This window comes from Chiroxiphia lanceolata, chromosome 10 (genome assembly GCF_009829145.1).
Source record: "Chiroxiphia lanceolata isolate bChiLan1 chromosome 10, bChiLan1.pri, whole genome shotgun sequence".
Lineage (NCBI taxonomy): Eukaryota > Metazoa > Chordata > Aves > Passeriformes > Pipridae > Chiroxiphia > Chiroxiphia lanceolata.
The window spans coordinates 3,500,074-3,521,759 of NC_045646.1; the positions used below are offsets into that span (position 1 = coordinate 3,500,074).

General features: G+C 39.1%; 1 protein-coding gene across 5 annotated transcripts; it reads right to left on the reverse strand.

Moving 5' to 3' along the window:
- Nucleotides 1–3,592: 3,592 nt before the first annotated feature.
- Nucleotides 3,593–21,070, reverse strand: ZBBX (zinc finger B-box domain containing). 5 transcript variants are annotated; one of them, XM_032698463.1, is made up of 18 exons: nucleotides 20,701–21,070; nucleotides 20,543–20,605; nucleotides 17,638–17,725; nucleotides 17,008–17,121; nucleotides 15,987–16,080; nucleotides 14,288–14,336; nucleotides 14,032–14,141; nucleotides 11,358–11,532; nucleotides 10,456–10,576; nucleotides 9,809–9,930; nucleotides 9,473–9,582; nucleotides 9,046–9,152; nucleotides 8,421–8,452; nucleotides 7,174–7,415; nucleotides 6,222–6,381; nucleotides 5,586–5,735; nucleotides 4,506–4,641; nucleotides 3,593–3,804 (listed from the first exon to the last, which is right to left on the reverse strand). In XM_032698463.1, the coding sequence occupies exons 3-18, from the start codon at nucleotides 17,703–17,705 to the stop codon at nucleotides 3,732–3,734; spliced, it is 1,863 nt and encodes a 620-aa protein (XP_032554354.1). In that variant the 5' UTR covers nucleotides 17,706–17,725; nucleotides 20,543–20,605; nucleotides 20,701–21,070; the 3' UTR covers nucleotides 3,593–3,731. The 5 variants fall into 5 exon arrangements, with proteins under 5 accessions (XP_032554354.1, XP_032554350.1, XP_032554353.1 ...); XM_032698459.1 differs by having other exon boundaries at nucleotides 10,456–10,579; XM_032698462.1 differs by lacking the exons at nucleotides 20,543–20,605; nucleotides 20,701–21,070 and adding exons at nucleotides 19,924–20,033; nucleotides 20,236–20,351 and having other exon boundaries at nucleotides 10,456–10,579.
- Between the last annotated feature and the right edge of the window lie 616 nt (nucleotides 21,071–21,686).

Below are 21,686 nucleotides of genomic sequence, written 5' to 3' on the forward strand. Positions count from 1 at the left end.
GGGAAAAATAGGTAACTAAAAATAATGTTTGTGTTCTTCAACACATTAACTGGGTAATTTTTTGTTTTACTGTGTTCAGAGAAATATTTTATATAGGCACTGGGTCAATTCCTGAAGGATTTGCTGAGGTGTTTTTGTTAGGTTTGGGTTTTTTTTCCCAGACTTTTTAGTTAAACTGGTATACAGAACCTAATTCTAACCTACCAAGGCTTCACACCTCATTCTGCTGAATATTTGTTCCTTGACATCTCTGTTCATTCCTTTGGAAGTCAGCATTTGAAATCCAAAAATTTCTGTTTTACTGAAATCAGTAATAGGGGGGTTTTTTATTATTTTTGTGGGTCTTTACATCTCCCAGTATATGGAAAACCAGTTTTGGGCTTTTTTTGAGGCTTCCATTTCTTGTGCTTGTGAACTGATCTCTAATATTAACATAGTTTATTATGTTTCCATCTCCTACCAAAAGCACAGGCCTATTAAACAGCCTAATTAATCCTAATTAAATAGAAAGTCATGGAACACTTCTCTTGACCAAAATAATTTCGAAATGCCCTTGTGCTGATGGCCTGTAATTTGCAGAATTCATTTTTCAAATGAAAAAGACAGATGTCTTTGTCTCTGATGCAAATGGCCTGGATAAATTAAAACTAATTGGGTTTATGTGGTTCTGATAATTGAATGAGATGCATGTAAGCTGTATTATGATGGAGGAAAGAATAACTCTTAATTTTTATAAATGAGGTGCAGCAAATGACAGAATCTTAAAGTCTATTAAAGGGTAAAATCAAACAGTAACACAGAGGGAAGAAGAGCCTTGGAGTGTGTACCAGGGACCTTTAGAACTCCAGTACAAGCAGAGCCATGAACAGTGTTTTCAGTGGGATTTAATTCTTGCCAGAACTGGTTGATATGAAAGAGGAAAATCTGATTTTTTTTCCCTGTCTCAATTCTTACTGTCCAACCTCAGCACCCCCTTGTGTGCACAGACAACTGCAGATATCACTTCATGTGGTTTATCTGCCTTGGCTGCTTGGATAAGTGACCCTTCCACACAAAAAATGACCAAGTCAGGCAGGATCAGGCAGCCAGACAAATTGCAGCTCATTAAAATATTCCAAGGACTCCCAGGGAAGCGCTTTAGAAGTAAGTGCTCAAGTGGAGTTCCCAGCTGGAAGGTTTGTTTGTATTTTGAGCACAAGGCACATGGATTTTTACACTGCAAATTTGCTCTTTGATGGTCGTGGAAACGTGGCTGTTTGAGCTGAAACAACGACACAGGCACAAATCCCGGCCCAGCACCCTGGACAGGGGCATGTGCTGCTGCTCCACCAGGAACTCTCTCAAATGCACTCAAACACCTTCAGGAAGATGGTAGGAAGAGAAGCTTGGGATTTCCAGCTCTTGGAATCATGTGGAATTTGGCTTCTTCCCTTTTGTATCAATGTATAACACACTGAGAGTAGAAAGTGGTCACATTGAAAAAGGCAAAACAAAAAAAGAGACAAACTGTAGATCTGCCAGACTATTCAAGATGAGGTGTGTTCACATGCACCCCAAAATACTTCAATACATACTGAATGGGATACCCCCTCTGAAAATCCAAACTGACTGCCAAGATAAGTCACAGGATTTACACTTTGTAAAATCAGATCACTAAAAGTCAATGTACACAAAAAGACAATGTAGATTCACCCTAGAAGCTCAAAAAAAAAATAAAGTGATCTTTCACTTTTCCCCTCCTTTTTTCCTCTTCTTCTAAATGGACAGAAAATGTAATGTTTCTGTGCAAATCCCTTGACAGGTGGGTATAGCTCAGCCACCCCTACAACAGGCACAGGGAGAAATGAAAAAAAGAAAAAAAAGGAAAAATTAACATAACAATTTGAACATGGTATTTGCAACAAGGCAGAAATCAGAGTGGTTTGGGTTGGAAGGGACCCTAAAGATCATGTGGAGAAGTACATTAAGCCACATTCATAATAATAAGCAGCTTTCAACACTAGATTTGTTCTATTTGCAACACAAAACAAGCAATACATATCAAAAAACTGCAATTTCTGGTCTTCCACTTAGGATATCAATTCCACCACTACAACTTATGGTGAGGGGGGGAAAAAAAAACCAACACAAGAAATCTTCAAGCATGTTAAACCCAGGAATATAAAACAAAGATATATTTAAATCACTAATACATTGAAGGAAGCTTATTTTTAGCCCAAATTTTGGTAGAGGTATTATCAGAAGCAATTTTTTTTCTTTCAGGAAAAAGGGATGGGAAGGGAAAACTTTTCAAATCAGATGTTGAAAGCAGTCAGTGACTTCCTAGTTATCTCAGACAAGTACAAACCCTAAGGAGAGTCCCCTGCCTGCTGGGGGCTCCAGGAACACTCTGCAGCAGCACCTGCTTCAGTGGTTTTCAAGTTAAAAAGGTTGGGAACAGCATGGAAGTATCAGCCTGCTGTGTGAGGGAAATGAGTGTAATAGGAATATTTGGAAGAGTGACTCAAAGAGAAAGAGGAGGTTACAGCCACGACAGAAAAGCCCTGGTCTTAATCTCCAAAGTACAACCCCTGCCTTGGGATTCCATTCTTCCCATTTCTGGCAAAGAACTCCTGTAATAAAACACCAACTCTATACAGTGAACTCTATAAAGAAGACTGAGGTGGAAAATATGCCCTCACCTTAAGGACAAGAAATGAGGCAGGAAATCAAGTCAATGGTCTGTTCAGCCCGATGGCTCCAATCAGTGAATTAGGGCTGCTGAAGTAGATTTTGCTGTAAAAGAAATTGTTGAAAAGATGACTGTGCTGTCTAATATCAGTGCAGGGGGGCACAGACAACCCATCAGAGTCCTGTGGTGTGGGCAAAATACAAACCAGTATGTGTTTAACTGTCAGAACCCAAATAATGCACTGGAATGTTTCCACTGATATGTCACTGAAGGGCACCTGCCACCTCTGAACACAGAAAAGCAAGATTAAAGCGTCTCTTTCTATGTGAAAATGTCTGTGAACAAGTCACCATGAATTTTAGGCAATTTACCCTTAAATGGGTAAGAATTGTCAGACAAAAGCTTTTAATGAACCCCACTTTCCAAATTTCCCAACACTACAAAGACAGAAATCTTTGTCCCTGCTATTTTTTATTAAAACTGAGAGAGGGAGAGGAAGTTTTTAAGGTGCTTTGAAAATCACCTTGAAAACCAGACTGGAGGAAATTAATAAAAGGAAAAAGTGTCAGCCATATTCAAACAGAACATGATGAAGGGAAAAAGAACTTTAAAGCTAAGAATGCTGCTGTGCCTGAGCACCCTAAAGACGTTGCCAAAAGACACCATTAAGGTAATTTCAAAACTATAATTTCCATAAAACTCCACTAATAATAATAATCCCTGTTTGGCACCTCTCAGCTTGGCAACATAAAACTGCATTTGGAGACACAAAATTCCATCTGTGGGCAAGAAAACTTTTATTGAATAAAAAAAGATAAAGAATAGAACAATCCTAAAAAAAAAAAAAAAAAAAGAAGCACAAGACCAGTTTTCTTTTATTCTGTTGTTTCTTCGGACTAATAAAAAAACCCAAAGCAAGACATTTTTAAAGAGTTTTACTGACAACTTCACAAGATAATCCTTAGTAAATAATATCTTGAGCAGCACTCAAAACATCTCTTCTGCTTCTTGGTTTGGTGTGACACACAAAGATGGAGAAGGAATTGAGTCCTTTCCGTGTTCACTGCAATGCAAGAACCTGTTGCTTATCCTCCAGAATTTCCTCCTCATCCATTTGGCTTTCATCCCAGGCCCTTAAAAGAAACACATCACATTGATTTTCAGCACCTCAACTTGCTCTGCTTTGAGCCTTAGTGACAAATGTTCACATACGTAGAACCAAAAAGCAAAAAAATAGCTTTTGCAGGAGATTTTGCCAGCACACACGGGGTACAAGCTGCTGTATTCAACTTTTGCCCTCGGTTTTTGTCATAAATCTCTGAATCAGCTAAATTTCCATGGCATGTAATTAACCTCACAGAGTCTCTCTGACTCCTTCTAGTTCTGAGATCATATAAGAAACCAGTGAGACACAGAACTTTGGGGAACTTCCCTACTTCCAGTCATCTCCTCAGTGTCCAAAATAACAGGTTTATCACAGATAATGGTGGGTTGACCTGCTCACAACTGCTCTTTTCAAAATACCTTAAAACTAAAGAATTCGGGTGATTTTAAAGAGATTATTTTATAAATCTCAGTGCTAATGCATTAAAAAAACCCACAATCCCAAAATTTATCATTTGGAGTTTCAACAACAAAATAAATCCCTTTATTCTTGATCTGAGCTGCCTGAGAACTGGTTTAGGACACCAAGGTACAACACAGATAATGCTGACATTTGTAATAAGCAACAACTAGAAAGTTGAGATTGGTTTTATTTCAGTTCTGACATGATTTTTGGCATATTGAGCATTTTAAAACATCATAAAAAACACACTCAGCAAGTTTAACCTACCCAAAAATATCAGCTGTATCGTGGTCTTCTAGCTCCAGGTTTTCATGGAAATCTGTCGTATTTCCATAGATGTTCTCCAAGTCTCTGCTGGAGGAGGTTCCATCTTCAGAAGTTGAGATGGTATGATTTTCAGGATCTGAAATGTTTTAGGAACAAATATAAACAAAAAATGCAGGATCTACACTATCAATTTTTAAAAAATCCCAGAGTAGCAACAAAAACTTGCCATTAAATGTCTCAAAACAGCTCTAGCTGATGAAGACTGTCACTACAAAATGATTTTGCTGAAGATTATGAATTTATAGATGTTAATAAAAAGGTTATAAATACATTGGAAAGTAGCACCTCATACTTCAAAAGCATCTTTCAGAAAAGAAATATATATGATTTAAGTATTATGCACAATGCCACAGATTTGGAGGAAGGGAGACATTGTGATTGTGTGCAGAAAGCTTAAAACTTTGGTTCCTTCTCTTAATTTAAGATAACGTGAATAAAAGATAGACACTTTCAAATATTTTTCTGGGATTCAAAATTGACACTTTTGATTCCTGCACACAGCATTATTTAAATTAAAATGCCAAACTGGCTGCTTATGATGAGAGACATAATGTAAACCACATTTCTTGAGATGGAGACAGTTGAAATTGAGAAAGGTAAAGAAGTGCAGATGTAGCTGTACATTTCTTGGTCCCTTGTTTCTTTTAGCTCATGTCATAATTACTTCAGTAGCAAAGGAATCCTTTATTAGATCACATCTATATTGCACCAGAGACTGCAAACACAAAGTAGTACATAAACTTGTGCTAAAGAGTTTATTCTCTAAATACTCAAGTTAAGAGGGGAGTAATGGAGTAGAAATGGAAGTAGAAACTAAGCACAATAAAAAGAATTAGTAGTGATAATTGAAAATAGGTAAATTTTAACTCAAAAGCCCGTTTTTATGAAAACAATACCATGTATACAAGCCATTGTACCAAAATACATAAGATGAATATATAAAAATGACCTAAATTCAACAGAGTCATCACAGTGTGTCTACATTTTACATAAGAAAAATGACCCTAAGTAGGTCCTTACCTGACCTCCACACCCCTGTGTGAGGAGAAATTCTATTTTGAGCCCTGAACCCATTGGAAGGTCTGTTCAACTGCCTTTCCATGACACCTTGAACTACAGAGTCCTCAGCATACTCACTTAAGCTCCTTTCAGAAACCCACTGTCCACCTCCTGAAATTAAAAAATTAGCAGAGGAAATTATTGGCAGGTTTTGTGTTAATATGCACCTACTGGTGCTATGTTTGCTGCATTTAATGTGTGTGATGTAAAGAAGCCATGCAACGAATTTTCTACCCATACAGAACACACTGAAAGCCTAATTTCAAGTGATACACTTGATCAAATTAACAATGTTCACCATTTCACATGTTGTTTCTTATACACCATTAAAAGCAACAGGAACCTCCTTGAGCCAAATTGTCAGGGAATAGAAATAATTACATAAATCTATATCAATCTATGGCACTGGATTGATCTAATTTACCTCAAGGTAGCAAGTTTCTTTTATCCTTCCACAAGTCCACTGTGTGCTGGCATGACTTAACCCTGAATGACTTCCAGAAGGAAACTGGATGGAAGTTACATGGAGAGAAGGATGTCTTACAGCAACAGGGATAAATATGTGTATTTTTGAGGATTTTATTCACATACCAGTACCTGGAAAAGGGAGGCTACTGTCCCTAGGGCTGGAGGCAGCACACAGGGAAGGAGGTGCTGTCAGAATTCCTTGTCTGGGGTTTGCACCTGCACCAAAGAAACCTTCGAGTCCCCGATACCACGTGGCAACAGATTTGTGTCTTCTGGCTACATCCTGCAGCTTGAATAAAACACAGAGACAGCAGAGACAGGAAAGGAAAGAGGAAAACTTCACAAGTTGTCCTTGCAAGTTTAGATTAATAAAATGCTTATTTTATAGGACTTGGAATGATTTTGGCAGCCTGCTGTAATTCATATAGATGATGTTTTTGTACAAGATACGCCTTAAAATCCTAAAAGAACTTCTCATGTTGTGAGAGTTTGAGTCTGTTCTTTCACTGGGGACATGAAAAGCAGTTTTTCTTTGGTTTCACTTTTGTGTACCTCAGTGAGAGCAATCACTGTTTAACAATGACTTCAAATCTATGTCCCAACCTTTTCTAAGATTTTTCATTTTTAATTTTACTGTCAGCCAAAGAACATGTGAGGAATTTAAGTCAGACAAGAGTACCGACAATTTTTGGTCATTGAGTAGAGGTGAAGTAACCTCAATTTTAACATGGTAAGAGCTGCTTCTCCCCAACACCATCTTTTTTTTTTTCCCTCTCTGAGATCAGACTGTTCTTGCTTTTGCTTTTTTTAGCACTAACAGAAATTTGGCAATATAAAGTGGGAAGCAGAGAGACCTTCATCCCCTACGTATGTGGCAGGCAGAGACAGCCCTCTAACTAAAACTTTACTCTTATGGGGTGGAGTTTCTAGAGGAGAACAAGGTGAAGTGGTCAAGTATTGCAAGGCAACCACACAACCATCCCCACCTCTCAGCTGATTCAGGAACATGGTCTGGTGCCTCCTGCTAAAGGAGATTAAGCAACATCATTTATCTATTTAACATTTAGACATCATAACTTACTGGTGAAGATTTCTTAATGACAGGCAAGCCCAAACTGTGATTGTTACAGACACTACCCAGTTCTTGTGACTCTCCCCTGGTTTCCTGCAGTTCTGTCTCAAGGTGTTTGTTGCTCTTTAATTCAGTAGGGTTGGAGATTTCCTCCAGTGCTTCCCAGAAGCCCAGTGACCTCCCAGTCTCTGGTTTAATACTCTCCTTTTGCACTGCATTTCCTTCCAGAGGACTGCAGACAACCATTTTTTCTACAATCATAAAAATAGGTATTTTTTTAAACAGAAATATGAATTATAACCTGCAAGTCCACTGTGTTTTCTTCTTGACCCTCAAATGTGAAACCTCCATTAAAGAACTGCAATAGCAGCAATTTCATAAAATGTCTTTAAAAGCAGTATAATGGTTTGGAATTCATCCTATCAGGCTGTGAATGATTCTGCAAGCTGTATTTCTCTGTTTATACAACACACAGGCATTTTATTTTTTACCCTGTGCCCACAAAAGCACAGAAATCACATTTCATTAGTCAGCTCTTGTTTGGGTTTTTTCCCCCATTTGAAGAGTTAAACGAGCAGTTTCTTGAACTCAACACAAAGAGAACAAGTGCCAGGTCTTGAAGTGCTGGAGCAAATGTTTGGGACTTGCAAGAACAAGAAATGAATAACCCTTACATTCTAAGTTATTTCTAAATATTAAAAAAGTGACATTTTTTTACATAGTTTTAGGACACGGAGTAAGATCTGTGGGACTCCTCAAGAGTGCCACAAAACAAAGCTGTCAGATTTTCACAGTGATTTCCCTGACATGCAATTGGATTACTCAAACACCACTGATGATCTTTCATGCAGAACAGGTAATCATTTATACAGTTTCTCAGCCTAGCTACATAAAAGTTTTTTATACATCAAAAGCACACATGCTATAAATTAGATTTAATACAGATAAACTGACTTGAAGATGACCTGCTTTATAATGGGTTTATTTTCAGTATCCAACTCATATTAGCTTGGTTTCTCCCTCTAATACAAGCTCAGTGAAGCAAGATTTCTGTCACAGTGATACCCATCATTTCAATATTGCTCTCAGAGCAAATCAAATTGTAATCAAGGGACCTGATAGCTCAGAGAAGGGCACATAATTTAATGTTAATTATTTTTCAGACAACCATCATAGTTGACTCCCACATCCTACATGAGCACGATAAACTGTACACATTTAGGTTTATTGTACAAATAATAACTTTCCAAACTTACCTTGAGAAATTTCTTGAGAAGAAACAGGATTTCTGTCAAGAGGAAAAAGGTATAAAACACTGAGTGTCAGCTGTGGAAGTTAAATGACAAGAAGACTTTCTCATACACCTTCTCTTGGCCAAAGGTCTGGTCTGCAACTGCTGAACAGCTTTGAAAGGGAAGGAGAAAAGACCAGAAGAATAAAATATAGCAAATTGCACATGTGTCATTAATTGTGAGGACTCTTATTTTTGTCTGGAATTACAAAGTTAGTCAAGTGAGAACATCTTAAAAGAGCACAACACTGAGTAATGACAGATTTTGTATGTGAGTTCCTGTTTCTGCTGAGGCTGGAGCTTAGAAAAGAGAAATTCTACCTGGAATTCATGGCAAGCACATGGAAAGAACTGTATCTTACATGGGTTGACATTGGAGTGATCAAAGGAACCAAATGAAGACATTTCAAAGTGATGCCTCTCCAATTACAGGCAATTAATATTCTGTATTGGCTTTAAAACAATGTATCAATGACTCATAAAAGTGTGACTGACTGCAAAGAAAAGCTCCCTTTTCTTAGGGATGTAACAAAACCAGAAGATGGGATTATTTCCTTTTCTGTTCCACAGAATCTCTGCATTCCTGATACCTTCCACCCTGTTCCAGAGCTTCAGTTTTTCCTCGTTGGTTCATTCCCTCAGCCCCAGTTTCCACCACCAAATAGTTGGATGATTCTTCCAAGTCTGTGCTGTGAGACTAAATAAAAAACAAAAACCATCCATATTCAGCAATGGATTAAAATTTAAAGAAAAAGTCAAGTAACTCAAGTGATTAAAAGCTTAAAGACTTCATCTTTGTATAATTTCTATACAGGGCAGGTCCCTGGACAGAACAGGAAAAAATACAGGGAACTTTTGGAAAGATAAATTTTCCACATTTGTATGGAAAAGATAAACCCATATTTTTTTCATATTGGAAATTATTTATTAAAATCTTTTAAATATTTAACTTATCAAGATTTTAAAAAATCATTTCAGATGACTGAAGATTCAGGAATTCCTTTATTACACACTTACATCATCAAGGAACTCAATTTTCAAAGAGGACTCTGACTCTGGATTTTCAGAAGTGGTGTTGGATTCTTCCACTTTAAAAAGAGATGCCCATAATCTCTTCATCTCTTCAACTATGAAATATAATTAATTTCATGTATTTATTTTTTTCCTGTTTGAATTACACTTATAAAAATGCAAACTTTTATTTATGTTAAAGTACCACAAATTCCTCCTTTCATTATTGTTACTTTAAGCAGAACCCTCCCAAGTGTATAGTTGTTCAGCAATCAGAGCAAAATAAATTGAAAAAAAAAAGATAATTATTATTTAGATTCAATAAACAGAAATTTATTACACCTGAAAAGTCATCCACATCATCATCATCTCCTTCTCCTCCAGTCTCAGCCTGATGGACACTCAGGGTTTGCACAGGCTTTAAATCTTCCATGCAACTGTCAGGAATTTGATCAACAGGAGTTCTGAAAAAGGAGAAGAAATCAATCTTAAAAAGTCATAATTACATTATATATATATAATATCATAGTCCTTAAAACAGAAAAAAAAAAAAAAAAGGAAAACCCCCACCCCACTATTTACTCCAGCTGTATTAACAGCTAATTATTCCTAATTTCCCTGAGATGACCTTGTACCTCAGTGAGTAACAAAATAACCCTCCAACATTTCTAAAGGCATCCTGATGCTTGTGCTTCCCTTTCTCTATAAAACTCCTGTAGCAAATGCCCCAGAAAATCAAGCAACCAAGTATCATTATCAGTCTTCAAACTCTACAGTAAACTGAGAGCAAAGAGAATCCCTCCAAATACTCCCCCTGCAGTAATTCTGAACCATTAAACCATCAAGTCAGGCTATGATGGTTATTTTATTCAAATAAAGCACTCTGTATACACTCCCCTTAACTCTTGATAATGTATCTAATATGTTAGAAGTTTCAAGGGGATTTTTGTTAGTGCTATGAAGTATTTCTGAGTTTTTCCTTTCAATACCTTCTGTATTTCTTAAGTAAGAGTTTCTCCATGTAGCTCAGGCCATCCTTCTTGAATTCCACTTGGACAGGTTCCTCCAGAACAGGAAGGCTGGTCTGGACCTCACAAATTCCCACAGATTCTATTAGAATTATTAAAAAAAAAAAAAATATACAGATGTTCAAGTTTATAAACTTGTTATTTACCTACATTATTCTTGAATGAACAACATACTGGTAGTCTATCCCTCACTGAGTCTTTGCATAATTCCAAAATTTAAATGGCCAGCAGATAAAAATCCCACCATATCACAGGAAAGGAAAAAAAAAAAAGTCAGTATAATATTTTTTTGTACAAAAAATACAGAGAGAACAAACACCATCCACAGACTAGAGGAACAAGACCAGCTTGCACAAATCCAGTCAGACAAGAGGATTTTTTTCCCCATTTTTCCATGCACACTTCAGCTGATTGCAGCTGTTCATTGGGACAAAGAAATATTAAGAGCCTGTGGAAGGCAAGCAAGAAATGTACTTTGATAGAACACACAAAATCCTGAGCTTTGCACATTCCCTGCCTCAGTTAAAAGCTGGGACTTTATGCTTGAGCACTGCAGTTCATATTAAAGTGTCATGTGAGAAACAATGCCAGAGAAAGGGACATGAGCTGAAAAATCTGGTCAATGCCACAGCTGAGTACAAAAATTGGGATAAACATTAACCTGCATGTTATTAAGATAAAAAAAAAAAAACAACAAACCTTCAGAGATTGTTGTTATTGATAAAGGAACACCGAGAGAAAAACTGAGAAAAAAACATTTATTATTCTAACAGAAGATCTCCCTTCACCAATCAAAAGTCTGCCAACTCACCCAATTGGTTCTTAATGTATTTAAAATGCAATTAAAACAGAACAAATCCTACCTGATGGCACCTCACTGGCTGGTACTTGTTCCCTGTGATCACTATTCCCCTTCCTCCATTGAAGCAAAGCTTCCTGGAAAGACTTTGCAGATTCTTCCTCGTTATATGAGCCATTTAGCAATAATCCTTCATCCTCATTTTCAGGGCCTGTACAGGTTGATTCTGAGGGTGGCTCCTAAATGAGTTCCACGACATAATTAACAAAGCACTGGTGATGACAATTCTCTCCCCAGCAATGTTTTTAGTGTCCCCTGTGGAAATGCAACACTCAGTTTCCTGGGCTCAGCCAAACTACCCTGGAATTCAAGATCACTCAGGTTTTATGTGCTCTTGCTCACAACTAAATTGGAATATTCTGTCAAGAGCTAAATAAGAAAAACTAAGAAATCTGTATAAGCAGACACACAAAAAACCCACCACTTTTAAATGCTTCTAATAGCAGAGAGCAGTGGCCATGGACAGCCCACATCCTATACACAGGATATACAGCCATGGAGAGCTCACATCCCATGGACAGGACAGATTAAATGAAGCATTTTATGCACCACATCTCATTTAAACTAATTTATGAGCTATGTACTTTATTAATGAAGTTCTACTCATTGAAGCTTCACAGCAGACAGGAGCACAGCTGTAAAGGTCAGTAAGAGGAAAATGATCCAAAGGAGTAACTGGAACACCAGCTCATACATTAAAAAAGCAGCTCAGGGAAGTCCAAACTTTAAAGAACTAGATGAGACTGACTGAAAACAGCTACAAAAGAATAACAAGTATTACACTGGGATTTTGCTGATTTGCAACCTTCATTAGAACAAATAAAACTACCGTGGAAAGTTCTGACGAGCAACTCTTGAACGATTATCAAGCAAAACCAAGAAATATTTTAAGTTCATTCACACAGAGACCAGAAGGAAAGATCCTTTGCCTATACAATCCCAAAGCAGAGCACACGTTCTTACCACAAAAAGCAGCAAAAGCACAGGCAGAAAGAGCAATGAGAAAGAGTCAGAGCAGCCTCTACAGAAGCAGAACGTGCTCACACCACATCTCTATGCCATGATCGACCCAGCGACTCTGCAGCTGCTGGTTGCACAGTAAACGGTCCCTGTGAGTCACCCTGAGCCTGCAGACACACGAACCACCCTACAAAGCTGTTCCTTGTTTTCTTTCGCACTTCCCTCCGATCCTCGCGCTGCAAGGAGGAAGGGGCACGGCTCAGAGTTTACTGTGTGAATCCCTGTTCCTGGGGTTCCTGGGATCGGCAAGAAGCACCCGAAAGAACGCAGGGCTTCACCTAACGCGGGGTGAGCAAATCATCGCTCTGTTCGTCATGAAAGTCAGGATTTCCAGCCCCATTTATCCCCCCCATCCCTCCGGGAGGTGGGAGCGCTCCTGGATGCCGGCGCTGCAGCCGCAGCCGCGCTCGGGGCGTCCCGCGGGGCCGCAGCTCCGCCTGGCGCACATCCCTGGAACTGCAGCCCCGCTCCCGGGAGCGCTCCTTGGAAACCCCCTGGGAGAAACCAAACCACGCGCTTGGGCATCACCCAGTAAATACTTGGGGTATTTACTCATTATTGGGTGAGCAGTAATGAAATTGAGGAGAGCGCATTAAAAAAAAAAAAAAATTAAAGCAGCAAAATCCCGCTGGCTCTGATGGTAGGAATTTGAAATCCACAGGAACCTGTTTTTGGTAAGGAAAGCCATTAAAAGACACACACAAAGTATCTGTTCCATCTGGTTTGAGTGTTAGCAGCTCCAACGGGTTTAATTTGCCATAAAAGCAATGGAAATAAATCACAGCATGACCCCACAGGCCGGGGAGGGGGAATCTTTCTAAGGGAGGTGATACTTTTTATTTTCTTATTGAAGAGTGGAACTACTCTATTAACAAAAGTTACCTCAAAAATCAAATAGCATGAAGCTACACCACACTTTGGAGGCCAGGTTTCTTATTTATACTTTCTGGAAGGCAAAATTTATTAAATATAAATCACCTCATACTTGATAACAATAATTTCCACTCTAATATAGCAAGTGCCAGCTTGGAAAGCAGCCACAGTTCAGCACGTGCTCTGGTCCCTATCAAAGTATTTAAAGCTACAAAATATTCATGGGCCACTCAATTCTGCCCTATTTGCCTGTAACCATATGTCTTATTTTAATCACAGGGGGGTGTTCTTTACTCAAGAATCTTCTTCAGTCACGTTCACATGCTGTGTAAATTAATAAAAATACAGCTTAAAGGAATTCTTTAGCTGTTGCCAGTTAAAAGAACTGGTCACAGTTGTGGTAATAAAATCATTTGTTTCCCTGCATTTAGGGAGATCAGTGCATAAAACCTCCCTTATGGGCAATAAACAGTTATCACAGAGACAAAGCCTATGTGGGTATCACCAATGTATTTTAGGAAACAGATGAGAAAAACTCTTACTATGATTTCAATTCCAGAAAAAGAAGATAATTAACTAATGTAGGATCAAATTAATCTCAAATGTTTAAGTAGTTTTCTCCTCTTTTGAAGTTTGGCTGGCACCTCAGCCTGGACAAACCCAAGGCAATTCATTTTACAACATATAACAATGTATAATAAATGTCTGTCTCCATACTGCCACAAAAAACTTATAAGCATATTATATTGTGTTGCTGGAGAGTAATTTTTAAACCATTCACTTACCAGCAGCACACTCTTAATTTCAGATAGTCCACATGCAACCCTCTCTACTTCAGAGTTCTTATGTGCTACAGCATTTTCCATTTCAGGCTTAAATTGTTCCTTCACTGGCTCTGGAAAAAAACAAACAATTAAAAAACCAACCTAATCCAGTATCCCAGTCTCTGATTTCTTTATGGTTTAATTGCAGCAACCTCCAAGAATAGACGATCTACCAGAAAATCATGAAATTTTATTTTGTTAAGAAAGATGTCTTTACCTTGCATCTGGTCTTTGAGTATTTGCAACTTCACTTTTCCTGAAGAAACCTATATGGAAGAACATATACACATATATTTAAGATGTTAATGAAAATAAATGAGTAACTTTTGATAGAATAGAATGAAAATGTTGCTGGTTCTAGGAAAGCAGCCAGGTATGTATATGAAGAAAAAACTCCATGTATTGCTCATGACAGCTCTGAAGGCTGGGACCATTTTCCCTCCCCAGCCATGAAATGATGTTGTCCTTGTTTGCCCAGCCAGGAATGTTCTCCAGAACATTCCATAACTGCAGAACTTGCATAACCACAGTGACCTAAACTCAGATGTCAACCAGTGATGTCCTCTGCACATACAACCTGCACTCACACCTACCCCTGTTTGAGGGGGGAGGTCTCAGCCTGTTTTCACTCTGCTTCTCCTCATGACCCTTCCATGATTCAGCATCCCAATAATTAATGATTTTCATCACTGCTCCTCACTTTTTCCCTGCAGAGTCCACACTGAATCCTCACTGGCCCTCACTCACCCCTTGCTTTAATTTTACCCTTCAGAACATTCTGCCCCATCTCAGCCACCAGAGCTGAAATCTGAAGTCTTTTGAAGCAGCAACAGCTTTGAGTTACTCATCTCAGAGAAGAGGAAAGAGAAGGAGGCGGGTTAAAGAAAACCTTTTCATTTTACTGGAATTGAGTGTGTTGGCTGAGAGGACCTTCTTGCCAAACTGCTGCTGCTTCAAAAGGCTTCAAACAGCAACTGTGACGGCTCAGTCTGAAGTTGTCATTGTCTGGTTTTTCTCTCCAGACTTATCCAAGCTTTGTTTCAGCCAGTTCCAAGTGGTCTGTGTTAATTAACAGCTCTCATTTCAACCCAGCACACACAGCACGGCTGCCAGAAAAAAAGCAGGAGAGAAAACTTTCTTTTCAAGTCCCACTCAGGCCAATTTGTGCCTCTGCAGACACATCCGTGCCTGCTAAAGCAAAGAGGAAGCATCTCTAAGCTGAATTAGTTTGGATTTCGGGATCCCCTACAGATTTTTCACAGAACAAGTGAAGAACATAAGCTCTGTTACCACAACTGGGATTTTACCAGCACTTGTGAACATTTTTTGCTGACAGACACACCTAATACCTGCTTCCATGATGTACAGAGCCTCAAGGACAAAAGCCTAAGCTATTAAAATACACTTATTTCACTAAAGAATAAAATATTAAGACCAGCTTATTACAGTTGGAAGTGATAACACTCCCTACAAGGTTCAGTCTTCAGCTACTTACAAATTTGACCAGCTTTTACCATTTCCAAATGTCTGCCTTACCCTGAATATTTTTTAAGAGTGTCAGCAAAATTGTCCTTGCCTATTTCAAAAGGAAATAAGGGAAAATACCCTATTGAGTGAATATTAAAAAGAAATCACATTTTTCAATTCTTACAATATTAAACCTGTAGAAGCAATGATAATTTGCTGCCTATCACAATTAAGAACACAACAGATCACCCAACAGAACTTGATGTTCCTCCAGCTCAAAGGGAACCATAAGCTTGGCATGGAAAATAAACAATGAGGGATTTTACTCAGAAGGTGCTTAACCTCTTATTATTTTTATAGTATTTAAAATTCCCATGTTCTGCAACATAAATCTCATTTTAAACCTTGCTTTGTTTTAAATAGCTTTACTTGCAAATGTACTTTAATACCTTTTTCCAGTTTTCTTTACTTTGTGACAAAACTCGGGCTTGGATTGTCATTGGTCCTGCCTGTCCAGATTTCCAGTGATAAGGACTTAATTTCCTATGAACCAAGAGCAAGAAAAAACTCAAAAATTATGACTTCTGTAAGCAAGAGAAACATATAGGTTTTCCTTCAGGTTTTTAAATATGAACAGAGGATCACAAAAATAAAATACTTCTCTAGAGGATAATCAATTCCCCAAAACACAAACACCTCCTCCACATTGCACCCTGCTTCTCATCTATGTTAACAGCAGTAAATATATCAAATGTATAAGAAAGAACTGATTTTGAAATTGGTCTAAGCTTTTAAATGTAAGAAAATCCCAGGTTGGTTTTAGAAGAATAAAAACAGAAGTACACCTTAGATAAGTCTTCTTGTCCCAACTTACTCCAGGGCTTTCATCCAGCACTGCTAAAATGCAGCACCTTTTAATAAGTCAGGAACAGCACATCAGGCAGGAACACAAAGAAATGGAAGCAGATGTTGCAGGGATTTGCCAACATTCAGAGTGAGTCAGAGAGATTCAAACTTCCACCCCAGCATTTGCTTCATTCCATTGTGCTTCCTTTCCAAGCCTTGTTTCCCATCATACAGGAGATGCAGCTCTGAAGCTACACAGGCACGTGAAAAACCGGATCAAAGCAATGTTAAGAACAGAATCCTCCCGAGAAACTGCAGAAATAAGACTAAAATAGTGCAAGAGAAACTACTCTCTGTCTCCTGCTTTAAAATTAAGAGGACAAATCCAGTCAGAGAGCAGAAAAGGGAGAGGGGAAAAAAGGGGGGAAAAGGGATCAAATGTCACATGTGACTTTAAAAGTAACAAAGCCATAGGGAAGCAAGTTTATCATTGGGAAGAGAAATTGGAGAGACTGAACACTTTAGTGAATTCCAAACTTTGCAGGAGAACCCATCTGGGGCAGGGGGAGGTGTGGAGGGAGCATCTCACTGGATTCCATTTTTCCATACAGAAATTCCACCTACTTTCTCTCTTCTTTTTCTCTGCTCATGTTTGACTGGAGTTGCCGCAATTTCTTCTCCATCTCTCTGTTTTCTGTCTCTAACTGCTCTTTCTCCAGCTGCAATTCTCTGATGGTTCTGGAGGAGTTAAAGCAGCAAAATATTCATCAGAAATTACAGGGGAGTGAGGCACCTGAAGAAGTTTAAAGCAGAAAAAAAAAACAAACCAAAAACCAAAAAAACAACACTTTTCTGTCTCCCATCAAGACTGAAAACAGTTCTGGAAAAGGGGCGTGACAGTGACAGGGCTACTCCAAAATGAGCTTTAGAGTGGCCAACACAAAAGTCATACAGCTGTGTGCTCAGAAAGGTTTGTTGTTTAATTATATTAAAATCAACCATCCCAGTGACTTCTTTAGTATTGTTTGTATTACACATTAGATATACAGAGTTATAAAACCTTTAACTCGAGCAGAAAATAGATTAAAGCCTATGAAAAGGTTAAGGACAAAAGCATAGGGAAAATGCTAGAAAAGAAACACATCATGATTCTTATTGCAGTGGCACAAATAAGCTCTTCTATTAATGTTGCATTAAAACTTATTAAAAGTTAACACAACACATCTCAATCCCAATCAGACAGAATGCACTTACTTTGTTTTTAATCTCACTGAGGTTCCAGTTTTTGAGCCTGGGAGTATCACAAAATCATTGATATTCATGATACCCAGTATAACTTCTTCTGAAAAAGAGAATTTCAATAATTTACTGTCAGAAACCTGTTGAAATGGGAATTTGATTGAAATTAAAACAGTAAAAAACTCATTAAACATCAAAAAATATTCACGTATAGGTGAGAAAAATGAAGCACAGAACTTGTTTATATGAAGTACCAATAAAATCCTAGAGCAACTCTAAATTAAATTTAACTGGAAAAAAACCCCCACCTTTTTATTACTTTTATGATACCAGGGAAAAGATTTTCGTGTCTTTCATTTGGGCAATTCCCTAAAGTTCAATGCAAGCAGTTTAATATTAAATAAAACAATAAAACTGAATGAGACCCATAGAAAGTACAAAGAAGGAGAAAATTGTACCAATGGCTATGAAGTCAAAGCATCTCAACTGACTTGGGAAGATAAATTCCTTCTGTCATGTACAAATTGATACAAAGGAATACAATAACTCCCAGAGCAGAGTTAGTCCCTACTCTCAAGATTTTAAGACAATGATATTTCAAATACATTTTTTTCCCACATTGTAAAATACTCTTCCAAAAAGCAAGTTCATCCAGCACAGATGAACAGTCCAAACTGGTGCCACAGAACCTGAAACAATGACGTTTCACTGCTGACAAATTGTGTGCACCAAATATGTTTCTTATTGTGTCAGAAAAACCCAAACCACTCAATCCTAACATCACGTCAAAACAATTGTTCTTTTATTACCTTCTAAGGTAAAACAAGATTTTATTAACTTTGAATAGGAGAAAGTTCCTCTCTGGCAAATGTGTGCTAGCAGGACTAGAGCAGCTGGACAGAAGGAGGGAACACTGGGTTTGAGGGAGCCCAAGGGATATTTAATAGTAAAAAAATATTAAAAAAAAAAAAGAGGTAAAATTATAAAAAAAAGGCAAAGAAAAAAGAGGTAAAAACTAGTAAAAAAAAAAATAAAAGAGGCCATCTTAGCAAGCTGATGGGGGGAAAAGTAGTTAACTCACATAAATTGTATTCTTTTATTAACTTTAAACATTTGCTTCCAGTGGAATATTTTAAAGAGGTAAGTTAGAAGTTGTGATAATAGCAGAGTTAAATATCAGAGGTATTGTGTGACAATATCAGAGATAAAAGGCCCTCTTTTTTTTCAGGAACACTGTAATACTGGGTGGAAAAAAGAAGTCTCAAGTTGAAAGTAACAGGGGATAGACATGAATTTATTTAATAGCTATTAGAGTATAAGCTTATTTTTTTAAGAACAGCTGTTAAACACTGAGATTGTAACAGTCAAACCATTAAACAAACCTCATGGGGACATAGCTTGTAAGACATCCTGAAGTATCCATGAGATAGGTGCTCAGGACTGACAGGGAATTACAGCAAAGGCAACCCCAAACTCCTCAGAAACAGGCTCATAATTTAAATACAGGCAGGAATTCCTTTTTTTCCTGTCTGCTTTTTGTTTAATGAATCCTTTTTCGCTCACTAATAGATAACACAATTTGCCAGTGAGGCAAACAGTAAAGCAACTCAGCAACATAAATAAATCAAGCATTAATTAGCCACATCCTTTCTGCCTGCTCTTCTATACACCCTGTACTCAAATTTCATCATTCTAGCAGGTTCCTCTGTGCTAATGGATATAGAGTGCCACTGAACAAAACAAACAGTGGTGTTTTGGCTAAATGAAATTTAACTTTAAAGCCTGCATAGCTAAATGAACCCAAATTCCACACACCCTGTATCTCAGCTTAGCTCACGTTTCTTCCTAATCAATTTAAAGATGGGTTTATAACTCAAAGACAGCTGAAGATGGGTGCAGTTTATTTCAAACTGCAAGAGTTTAACTAGAGCAGACTAAATTCCAACAGCTTTCTCACATCAATAAACCCATAAAATCCGAAGGGATACTACAGTATATGTAATAGCTCACATCCAATTATTGTAACCATGAACACGGATTTCATGCTACACTGAGTCCTATCCACTTACCAATAATTCAAACCTAACTCTTTCCTTTGAAGAAGAATTCTAAGTGAAATAAAGAATTTGTCTGTCATTGCTCCCCACCCATTTGCTGTTAATTACAACAACTGAGATGCTCAGACTTGTGGTTCTTCCAGACATTTAACGTTTCACTAACTAGTTAAAATAAAATTAAAAAAATTAAAAAAAGGAAAAAGAATGATATTAAAGAAAAAAAAAGGAAAGAAAAAACCCCCACCAATCAAACTTTGATTGCCTTGTTAATCTGCCAGCCTAAATCCAGCAGTCAGGTATGCCAATGGAATATCAGTCTCTCAGGATAAATTCATATCCTCCATGCCCCAATATCTGTGACACCAACCAGTACAAAAGCTTTTTAAATCAATTATTCATTTCTATGTCTAATGCCATACAACACGCACAAAGTCAGACCATGAAACCCAGATTAGAACAGCTAAAGGACACTTTCCCTAAGTTATCTTCCCACAGTTTGAAATTTCACCCCACTTTGGAAAGACGTATTGTCTTGACGACTGTGAAAAGCCAACACCTATTTCCAGGAGTGGTGAATCTTCACTGCTTAACCAAGAACTCTGGTTTCAACTTGTATTTTAAAAAACTTCAAACACAGAAGACGTGAGAACGGTCTCTGTGTCTCCAAGCAGCCTACTAAAAAAGAAAAAAACACATTACCGAGTATGTTTCTGGAGATAAATGCCTCCTTATCCACATTGTACAGCTACAGTAAGTGCTCTGTGAGCTGCACAATCTGCCCAGAGGAAGCAGAGCAGGGGGAGCAGCAGGTGGGGCTATAAATAATAAATTTATTGAATAAACGGAGCAGAGTCACTACTTGCCTTTAAAGCTTCTCTCAAGCTCTAGTGGGTGCAGAGCAGTCGGTCCGGGCGGAAAACTCAGCTCTAGGGAAACAGAGAGAGTGCACAGGGGCAGGCAGAAAATCAAGACCTAAGAGCCCTGCAGCAAAGCGGTGGGGTTGGAGTTTTTGTTTCGGTACCGAGGCTCAGTTTTCCGAGACTGATGAAAGGTGGGAAGCGCAGGGAAGAAGTGAAGTGCCCAGAACTGTAACCTAAGACTACAGAGCTGTGAGGGGGAGAATGAAGAGCAGCGAGGCTGGGGGGAACACAAATTCCAGCTGTGGGCGGTCAGGGCACTCCCGGGCACAATCCGGGGGCACTTCCACCTGTCCCAGGCGCTCCTTCAGCCCTTGGTGGGGGCGGCAGCGCCGGGGCGGGACGTGCTGGCTGAGGGTCCCCTGAGGGGAACCGCCAGGACCCCCCCGCCGGCGCTGAGGGATCAGTCCCGAGGGGTTGATCCCCGTCCTGATCCCGATCCCGGTCCCGGTCCCAACCCCGGCCCCGCGGCCGCCGCCGTTGCCATGGCAGCGCGGGCCGCGGGAGAGCCCATTCGGCGCCGCGGGGGTGGGACACGGGAGAGACTATTCCGTACGGGGCTGAGGGGAACGGCCACCGCCGCCCTCTGGGACCGCAGCGAGCCCGTCAGTGCCGTGCCCGCATTCGGCTAAATGTGTGGACTCGTGGGATTGCCAGGGTTGGAAGAGACCCTTAAGATCATCCAGTCCAACCATCCACTCAGCACCTCCACTGTAACCCCTAAAGCGCGTCACCCAGCGCCAGATCCAGCTCCTCAGGGACACCCCCAAGGATGGTGACTCCAACGCCTCCCTGGGCAACCCATGCCAAGCCTGACCACCCCAACAGGGAAAATATTTTATCTAACACCTAAAATGTGAATCTTTCCTGCCTCAGCTTAAGGCCTTTTCCTCCGTCCTCTCACTACAGGCATAGCAGAAGAGATCTGCCGTCACCTGAGCACAACCTGCTCTCTGGTAATTGTGGAGAGCGATGAGGTTCCTCTTTAGCCTCCTCCAGATTAAACACACCCAGGTCCCTCAGCTGTTCCTCATAAGTAAAAAATTTAATCCCGGGGCCCACAATGCCTCCTGTGAGCTCAGTCCCTCAG